General features: G+C 65.4%; 1 protein-coding gene across 1 annotated transcript; it reads left to right on the top strand.

The window, feature by feature from the left end:
• The first annotated feature begins 50 nt into the window (after window positions 1-50).
• Window positions 51-9,339, top strand: LOC117649701 (major facilitator superfamily domain-containing protein 8). The gene is made up of 9 exons (XM_034392671.1): window positions 51-593; window positions 4,396-4,540; window positions 4,850-5,096; window positions 5,177-5,290; window positions 6,613-6,910; window positions 7,248-7,382; window positions 7,459-7,562; window positions 7,916-8,109; window positions 8,216-9,339. Exons 1-9 carry the CDS (start codon window positions 562-564, stop codon window positions 8,555-8,557), a joined length of 1,611 nt encoding a protein of 536 aa, XP_034248562.1. The 5' UTR covers window positions 51-561; the 3' UTR covers window positions 8,558-9,339.
• The last annotated feature ends 229 nt before the right edge of the window (window positions 9,340-9,568 follow it).

The raw sequence follows: 9,568 nt of genomic DNA, 5'->3' as shown, positions 1-9,568 counted from the left end.
GTGCGGCTTGGCTGCGGCTCAGTGCAGCACGGACCGCAGCCCACGCGAGACGCACGCCGGCCAGCCTCACGCGAGCGGCGGCACGCGCGTGACAGAACAACACGGCGGTGACGCGCCGGACGTAGCGGGGGCGTGTCCGTCAGTGCTGTCAGCCGGCCCGGTGGCCCGTCACTCTATCAGCCGGGTGCCCGGAGACGGACGCGGACGCGGACTCGGACGGCCGGCGGGGCGCAGGGTGGAGGCGGAGGGGTGCCGCAAGCCGCAGCCGCAAGGGAGTGTCGCTCTTCGAGTTCTTCGAGCCGGGCCGGCAGGCCGCGGTGCCGCGGTCAGTGTTCAGTGTGCGAGCGCGGCCCGATGTTGCCACACGGCCCGGGCGCTCACCGCGCGCGCCAGCTGCACCACGACAACAACATCAGCTGTTCTTGACGAGGCGCCCCCGCTGGAGCCCCGCGCGCCCTCCCCTCCCCTCCGCCTGGACCGCCAGGGCTGCCGCCGCCGAGGGTGGAGGTGACGCAGGGAGACGACTCGCCACCGTCCTCCTAGCCCAGTCACTGCTTCACCATGGACTGCATCAAGAAGAAGAAGCGGAGGAGGTAAGCAGGGAATTACCGCGCTGCTGCTCCGGGCAGTCACGTGGGTCACGTGTATGTCCGCTGGGCGTGTGTGGTCGCGGACAAACATACTCCCTAACGATGCGGTATCTGCCCCGGATTAGAAGACCTGTCGGCCTGTCACACTCACACACTCTCTCTCTCTCTCTCTCTCTCTCTCCTCTCTCTCTCTCTCTCTCTCTCTCTCTCTCTCTCTCTCTCTCTCTCTCTCTCTCTCTCTCTCTCTCTCCTCACACACACACACACACACACACACACTAATGCCATAATACAAGTAAGAAGACACCCAGTAAGACTGCACCTCTGCGTGTTCCGTGCGTCCACTCCACTGTGTGATGGTGATACTCGCTGGCACGCCATGGCTGGCCGTGGCGGTCGAACCGCGCCGGAAGACCCGGACGACCCGGACCCTGAACAAAGTCAGAGGCATTAGTGGCGGACGTGGCCGGCATTCTTCTTTGCGGCCGGCAAGCCGAACGGCAAGCCGATGATGGTGCGGAATGGAATGGAACGGACTCACTCCCCGGCAAACTTTCCCTCCGCGGCGACAACACCGTCTTGACCTCGCCCTGCCGCGCCGCCCTGCCGAACCGCTGAGACAAACGCCCTGGGAAACGCGCGGCGCCCGCGGCGGTCGGCCTACCGGCAGTCGGGGCTCGGTGACACGACACAAAGCACAAAGCAGGCAGGCGGACGCGGCGGACGCACGGCTGAATAAGTCATTTTGCTCGCAGACAGTCGAGACAGGTGTGCAGCTGAATCGGGCGGGTTCGGACGGGGTCGGCGAGTACAGTGCAGGGCCGCGTAGGGCGCTGTGTGTGTGTGTGTGTGTGTGTGTGTGTGTGTGTGTGTGTGTGTGTGTGTGTGTGTGTGAGTGAGTGTGTGTGCGCGCGCGCCCGCGCGCATTCGCGATGGCCGTGACGAGGGGGACAGCTTGATGCCGGCCGGCTGGCGGGGCGGGGCGGGGGGGGGCGGGCGGCCCCTTTCACCGTGACGGCCTCACGGTCCAGCAGCCCGGACCGAGGCCCGGACACGGGGGCGCTCCATGCTTGACTTGCCAAGATTGTGGTATCTCTGTCAATTTCCGTCCGCGGCGCGCCGCGGCGACTGCCATACTGCGGCGCGCCAAACCTCTCGCGCAAACACGCGCCGCCGTCGCCGCCGTCGCCGTGCGTCTGCGCCGTCTTGGTCTCCTTCGCGACCGCCACGCCCCGCCTCGCGGAGCAGAACCAACAGAACACGTCCCGGCGACTTTTCCACCGGCGTGCCGTGCCACCGGGCGGGCCGGTGGCGGGGCGCTCCCCCAGCACCGCGACCATGCCGCGACGGCGTCCTCATGCCCAGACCTTGACCCATCTATACACGTCGCGCGCGCCACGCCGCGGGCCAGCTGAGCGGCTGACTGTACTTGGCGTACTGGCGCGACGCGGCGCACGACATGCACGCCTCAGTGATCACGCCGGTATCGAGGAGTCAACAAACAACGACCAAATTCGATTTCTATGACTGTTGCTATACCAAAGCCAGCGCAGACGCGGCGCGGCCGGGTTTCGAACCCAGGTCGCCCACGCTGAGGGCCCGGCGCGGGACGGGCACTGACCCCGATGGCGTGGCGGGGCGCGGCGGGGGCGGGGCGCTCGGCCCCCGCAGCTTTCTCTCCCCGACGGAAGCCCACTGGAACTGGAGAGCGCCGGGCCCGGCCGGGCGGGGCGGGGAAGTGGCTCTCCCTCCAGGATGAAGGCCTTCTTCGCATTGCCGGCGCGCGATACAAACAAGCGTTTTGCCGACTCATCATCGCCGCGGGAGGCTTGACGAGGTGCTCGAGGCCCGTCCGGGGTGCAGCCTGGCTGGAGCCTGGCTGGAGCAGTGTAGTGGAGCCTGGCTGGAGCAGTGTAGTGGAGCCTGGCTGGAGCAGTGTAGTGGAGCGTGCGGCTCCGCGATGACCAGCTCGTTGCGCAACGCGACGCCGCCGCGGCGCCACCTCGCAACGCCGAGCGAGGCTGCGCAAAATAAGTGACATTAAAGGCCGCAATTCCGCCGGGCTGTGCCTGACGCCCTTGTCCGCCTCGACTTCCGCGCGACGGTGGCAGCGCGCCGAAAGCGAAAGTACGGTGCCCGCGCGTCCCTGTGTGTGTGGCCTCAAACTGCCCGTACAGTTAACCGCTCTTAAGAAGAACGAGGTATAGATGCGACAGAAAATGGCCTGAGGCCTCGGAAATGAGTACCGCTACCAGTGGTGACGCCGACTTCGTAAGCATTTCTTTCGTCCAAGAGCATTTTTCCGCCAAGATCATTTCTTCCACACAAGGGCATTTTTCTGCCAAGAGCATTTCTTCCTCTCAAAAACATTTTTCCGGCAAGAGCATTTCTCATCCTCCGTCTGTGTCCATGCCGCGTGTTGTGGGACGTCGTTCCCGCCACCGTTGTCGTCCAGGACGTCGGCACGTCGTCGCGGTCGAGGGGTCCCGACCCGGGTTCGCGCCTCGCGGGGTGCCGAATCAGCCGACAGGACGCCTTGACCGATTACCGACCGAGCCTCTCCCTCTCTCTGTCCCTCTCGCACCTGGCACTTGGTGCGTGCTCGTCTGGGCACACGGCGCGTACTATCTGCCCTCCGATGCCTTATCGCTCCTCGCGCCGCGTGGCAGCGTGAAAGTGACACTTCAGGCTGGATTCCGAACAGAGCTGTCTGTCCTTCCCGCACTCCCACGGGACACCCCATGAGTGCGAGACAGACATGGCGTCGTGAGCACCGCTCGGAATCAACTTGCTGCAGACGACTAGTCGCTTGGAAGAGCTCCGTCCGTCGAATGGGCGGCCTACCCGCCGGCGCCGCTGCCTCGCTGGCAGCATGGCTCCTCTTCAGGCGAAGGCCGAGACGGCTGTCTTCTTCTTCTTTGGGGGCTCGACCGGGCCCGGCTGTAGGACTTCAAACCCAGAGCAATTTTTACAGTGAGCGGTTTGCTATAGTATCAGTCGCGGGGGGAAAAAGACATTGGGCTGGCACGGGCAAGTAATCGGAAACGATCGGAAATATCGGAAGTCGACCAAGACTTGGGGGCATGTCAGACTCCACTGTTTTGGTCAACCACTGCCAGGCCGCCGTCGCCATCAGCGCGCGGCATCTCATTTATTGTGCCTCGGATTACGCGACAGAGACGGAGAGAGACAGAGGGGTCGCGGGCCCGTCCGTCCGTCCGTCCGTCCGTCCGCCAGGCTCCTTAAAATAAAGCCCGTCGCCCTCTGCCAAGCGAACACCTTGAGGCGACGCGGCTCGCCGAGCGAGGGTGGGGTGGGGGGTGGGGGCACTTGCAGTGTGCTGTCCACTTCTTGCGCGGTCCAGTCCACTCGGCGGACAAAGGGTGCAAGGGGTGCTGCGATGCAAATTGGTCTGCAAGGCGGAGCAGCCGTGGTATTCAGAAGCCCGGTTCGTCGCTCTGTCTCTCTCGCACCCTTACGGAGAGCCCCGTGAGTGCGACGGAGACAGAGCGACGAAACGACCCCTCTGAATCGCTCGACAGAGGCGGCGAGGCGGCGTGGGGATGTCGTTAGCGGCGAGGCGAGAGAGAAAGAGATATCAGTGTCGGTGTCGGAAGCGAAGCGAACCGGCGGCAGCGACACTCACGAAGCCATAATAAAAGGCCGATATGATAAGCGGGCGATAAGTGGCGGATGACTGCGTGCGGCGTGCGGCACATTGTTCGTAACGGGAAACGAGTTGGGATGACGAAAAAGAAGTTGATGACGAGTTTGTAGTTTAACGCTTTGTCGCTTCTCCTTGCAGACCCGCGGCGGACGCAGACGGCCTGGAGACGGACAAGGAGTACGCCGAGCGATGGCTGTCCATCAGGATCATCTACTTCACCATGTTCCTCATGTCGCTGGGCTTCAGCATCGTCATCACGGGGGTCTGGCCGTACATGCAGAAGGTAGGACCGCACGCACAGTGGGCCAGAAGACCGGTGGGGGCGGCCAAAACTCTAGACGCGTTTTGAGCTCCAGAGTAGCTAAGCAGGCCTCGAACCGAACGTGTGACCCCACCAATGGATTCCTCGTTCGGAGAGCAATCCATTGGTGGGGTCACACGTTCGGTTCGAGTCCAATTTAGCGACTCTGGAGGTCAAAACGCGTCTGGAGTTTTGGCCGCCTCCACCGTTCTTCTGGCCCACTGTGGACCGGCGGCGCACGTCCGCGTCGTAGTGGGAGGTATGGATTACTGACACTGGACCGTCTTGCAGCTGGACTCGGACTCGAGCAAGGAGTTCATGGGCTACGTGGTGGGCGCGAACCCCTTCGCGCAGATGCTGTTCTCGCCGCTGGTGGGCTGGTGGGCCAACCGGGCGGGCTCCATCCGGCAGCCCCTGCTGGCCACCACGGCGCTCTTCACCGCCGCCTCGGCCGCCTACTCGGCCCTCGAGGTGCTGCCCGTGCCCGCGCGCAAGCACTGCATGCTCATCTCCAGGTTCCTCGTCGGCGTCAGCTCGGGTACGTCCACGACACCGCAATGTAGCCATCCTGTCCTGGTGCTGAACGTCCTAACGGCGGCCTTCGGTCCTCGCTCGCAGCTAACATCGCGGCGTGCCGGTCCTACTTGTCGGCGGCCACGAGGATGAAGGAGCGCACGGGCGCCGTGTCCATGGTGTCCCTGGCGCAGGTGCTGGGCTTCATCGTGGGGCCAGGTAAGCTAGAAACCTAAGTCTAGGGGCTCTAAGGCAAGCGAGGTGCAAACGACGCCCCGGCGGCGTCTTGGAGGTGCGTAGGTCGTAGCGCGTCGCGGCGGCAGAGCGCCGCGCGGGTAGGCAACGGTGGCGCACGGGTGTGAACGCGCGGCCTACCTGCCAGGCGCTAGACCGGGCGACTAGGCGACTAGGCGGGCTGCAGCTGCGGGACGCGGCACGCGGCGCGCGGCACGCACAACAAGGCGTATTTCTGGACGCATCATGGCACTCCGCCCTCGCACAGCGCCACAGCGGGTCGACAGCCTCGCCCGTTGGAATCCCCTTGCGCGTCGCATTATTTAACCGTCCGAAAACCGAAAACATTCCGACTCCGTGCCAAAAGCCAAATCCCCTGCGAGGCGGGCAGGGCGCGCGGCCGCGGGGCTGCACGAGTGACTCGCCGGCCGCGAGGCGGTAGGCGGTAGGCAGTGCGGTGGCGCGCTCTGTGGCCCGGAGTACCAACCAACCACTCGGGCCGACGGCCGATGACCCCCAGCGCGGCCTACTTGAAGCCGTCCTGCCGCGAGCTCCGCCGCGCCGGTCGGATGGCCTCGAACTGCATTCGCGGCACCGCGCTTTGCACCGCCACCCGGCTGCATGGGCCGGCCGGCGCGCAGCGAGTCCACCGGGGGAGCAGCCCGACGAGGAGGTGGCCGGGTGTGGTGCACCACGGGGCCCGTGGGGGGCCGTCCCGCAATCTCGACTGGCCGCGCGCCCGCCGGTCGGTGGACCCGGCGACCTTGGATGCAACGGCCGCACCCCGCCCCGCCCCGCCCCGCCGCCGCATACGCGATGGGCCCGTTGGCGATGGCGGGGCAGGGCGCGGTGTGCAGGCGGGCAGGTTCTTTGCCCTTCCCCCACCTCGCCGTCGTCGCACACGCGCGACCTGCCGCGTCCCGGACGCTTCCCGACGGCCCCCCGATGGCGGGGATGGCTTGAGATCGGTGGACGAACCGGGAGTGCATCGCGCATCGCGTCTTGTTCGTCAGTCCCGTGCTGTCGGCCGGCTTGGCGGCTTGGCGGCTTGCTTCGGCTGCGGCAGGCCTCTGCGACGCGGCGGAGGGGAAGGCGCGCTGCACCCCCTGCCTGCCAGCCCGCTTGCCCCTCCCCCGCCGTGTACTGCACCTCACCGATAAAGCCTCACCTCCGCGCCTATCGCGAACTAAGGAGCGACAAACTAAAGCAAAGACAAAGGGATCGCATGTCGCTAGTGCAGCGAGGTAGCAATGACGTCATCGAGTCGATCATGACTGCTGACCACCATGTCCATGCCCTACGCCCAGGTCTCCAGGCCGGCGTGACGGTGCTGGGTGCGCAGGGCGTGGCGCTTGGCGGCGGCCTCCGCCTCGACATGTTCACGGCGGCGTCCTGGATCAACGTGTTCCTCGGCGTCCTCAACTTCGTCATGTTCCTGCCGGCCATCTTCAAGGAGAAGCGCATCGCGGCGCGCGAGGCCATGCTGCGGCAAGGCGCCGCCACGGAGGAGGCCACCTGGAAGCAGAAGAAGCCGGACTACTTCTCCGTCTGGACGCTGATCATCGCCTTCTTCGTGCTCGTCTTCAACTTCGTGCTGCTTGAGACGTGAGTCCGCGATGTCGTCGATCAGTACACTGATTCCAAGAGGCGTTTCCGTCACTCCGTTTCTCCCACAACTGAGCGGGTTGCCCCATGAGTGCGAGAGGGACAGCGCGACGAAAACGACTCTCGGAATCAGCCTGCAGTGCAGGTTCAGGCCGGCCGGCGGGCGTGGCTTGGCATTGGCAGCCACGGCGAACGGCGCCCCCTTCGTGGCCCCGCGCGGGCTGCCCCGTGTGCGCAGGCAGCCCAACCGACGCGGCAGCGCGTCGGTCGGCCTGCACCGCCCGGCTGACTCCGAGAAGCCTGCGTAACGCTCCGCTTTATCTTCTTTCCGTCGCAGGCTGGGCACGCCCCTCACCATGGACCAGTTCGCGTGGACCAAGGAGCAGGCCCTGTACTACATGGGCATCCTCATGTCGGTGGGGGCCGTCATCGCGTGCGCCACGTTCGCCGCCATCGGGCCCCTCTGCAAGAAGTGAGTGCATCGGCGTGAACATCTACAGCCGAGGTGCGCGCAGTGTTCGCTGACCGCCAATGTTGTTGACTTGCAGGTTCGAGGAGCGCCGCGTTCTCATCTGGGGCGGCTTCTTCCTCATGGTGCTGGGCCGCGCGCTGTACGTGCCCTGGGGGCCGGACCCGCCGCTCATCGCCTCCGGTGAGTTGGACTCGGGAGTTGTGACACGTCCAGGAAGGCGACGGTAATGGGCGGCCCCGGGCCCCGGGGCTGGCCGGCACCAACGGGCACACCGGGGAATGGAGATTGATCGAAAGCGCGGCTCCCACGGCACGGCCTCCTCGTCCACCAGCCATTACACGTGCCGCGGGCCCAAGCGCGGGCCGCGCGAGGTGCAAGCCAAGCCGGGCCGCGCTAAAACGCCGGTCGACACCGCCACACCGGCAAGGCACCGCTTTTACTGCCCTCTTTGTTCGTCTCGCGAATAAATGCCGGAGTTTATTATCGCGCGGAATAAGAATTCCACCTTGATGACGCCTTCCTTCTTGCCGCAGAGAACACGACGGTGACGACGTCGGACGGCACGGAGAGCGTGGGCTGCCCGCCCAGCCAGGAGTGGTGCGCCACCACGCCCTCCATGACCGTGTTCCAGATGGTGCTGGGCTTCGCCGTCACCGCCATCGGCTACCCAACCGGCGTCACCCTCATCCAGACGCTGTACTCCAAGCTGCTGGGGCCCCGGCCACAGGTGGGTTGCATTAGGGCCGCCTGCCTGCCGCGCCTGGCTGGTAGGCACCCCAACTGACGTCTCGGAGTACCCCGCTGACATGTGCTTTCCCTTTTTCCGTCCGCAGGGCGTGTGGATGGGGCTGATGACGGGCTCAGGGTGCCTGTCGCGCTTCATGGGCCCCGTGTTCGTGTCGTACGTGTACACGCGCATGGGCACGCTCTGGACGTTCGGCATCACCACGTCCATCATGGCGGTCTCCATGGTGTGGCTGCTGCTGTTCCAAGGCCGCCTCATCGTGCCCGAGGAGGAGGACGACCTGCGGCGGCGGCAGGCCAACGGCAAGGTGCCGTCGGACCCGTCGGACCCGGAGCGCCCGGAGGAGGATCCCGACGAGGACGTCGCCGAGGACGTCGGGGAGGACCCCGAGGCCACGCGCCTGCAGGAAATCAAGACTGACAAGGGCTGAGTCCGCGGCCGTTCCCAGGGAGGGGCCCTCGCGGGGCATGGCCTGGGCTGGGCGTCGGCCTCGGCGTCGGCCTCGGCGTCCACGTCCGCCCGCAACACGAAGACTGACTCGGGATGCCCGACGGCGGCGTCGCGGCGTCCCCCCGGCCGGAGGACCTGCAGGACTCGGAGGACTCCGGCCGCCAGAGGAGAGTGGCCATTTATCGGCGCAGTGATCACGGCCAGCACCGCCAGCATCCGGCACCGGCTGGACGTGGAGGGAATAATTGAGGCGAGGACCTGCTTGTCCGTCGCGCGGCTCGCTGGGTGGGTGCACCATGAAGGTCGGGGGTCAGCAGCGCCGCCGGGCCGGGCCCTATCGGCCCTATCGGCCATCGGGCGGACTAACAGGGTAAACGGAGTGAGGTGTTTGTGCCAGAGACTGTGTGGGTGAGTGAGGGTGTGTGTGTGTGTGCGTGCGTGTGCGTGTGTGCGTGGGCACACACAAAGCAGTGCGTCTTTCTTCCCGAGTGAGTGGCTGGCTGTTCGACAGACGAATGATGAGAGGTTCCTCTCGCCGTCGGCTCCCCGCGCACTTCCCTTCCCCCACTACTTCCTCGGTGAATTAAAAGTGGTAGCACCGCCCCGCACTGCCCCACGGTCGAGGCGAGGTTCGGGTTCGACTGCCAGTCGGGGCCAATCCATCATGGCGAGAATGTGCCCGTGCACGCCTGTACCACCTATACCGCCTGTGCACAGTGGGCCAGAAGACCGGTGGAGGCGGCCAAAACTCTAGACGCGTTTTGAGCTCCAGAGTCGCTAAAACAGGCCTCGAACCTAGCGTGTGACCCCACCAATGGATTCCTCGTTCGGATAGCAATCCATTGGTGGGGTCACACGTTCGGTTCGAGTCACATTTAGCGACTCTGGAGCTCAAAACGTGTCTAGAGTTTTGGCCGCCTCCACCGGTATTCTGGCCCACTGTGCTGTGCCACGACTGGCGTGAGAATGGCGGGAGCGGGCGGGAGTCGTC

This window comes from Thrips palmi, unplaced genomic scaffold (assembly GCF_012932325.1).
Source record: "Thrips palmi isolate BJ-2018 unplaced genomic scaffold, TpBJ-2018v1 HiC_scaffold_4, whole genome shotgun sequence".
Taxonomy (NCBI): Eukaryota; Metazoa; Arthropoda; class Insecta; order Thysanoptera; family Thripidae; genus Thrips; species Thrips palmi.
The sequence above is the reverse complement of the archived record's forward strand: the minus strand, read 5'-3'. Positions and strand labels throughout refer to the sequence as shown.

Bases quoted from the DNA above. Each gene is read 5' to 3' on its own strand.
- LOC117649701 (XM_034392671.1), top strand. From the start codon at position 562: ATGGACTGCATCAAGAAGAAGAAGCGGAGGAG. The intron at 5,291-6,612 runs GTAAGCTAGAAA...CCCTACGCCCAG, and splicing joins GGGCTTCATCGTGGGGCCAG to GTCTCCAGGCCGGCGTGACG. The intron at 7,383-7,458 runs GTGAGTGCATCG...GTTGACTTGCAG, and splicing joins ATCGGGCCCCTCTGCAAGAA to GTTCGAGGAGCGCCGCGTTC.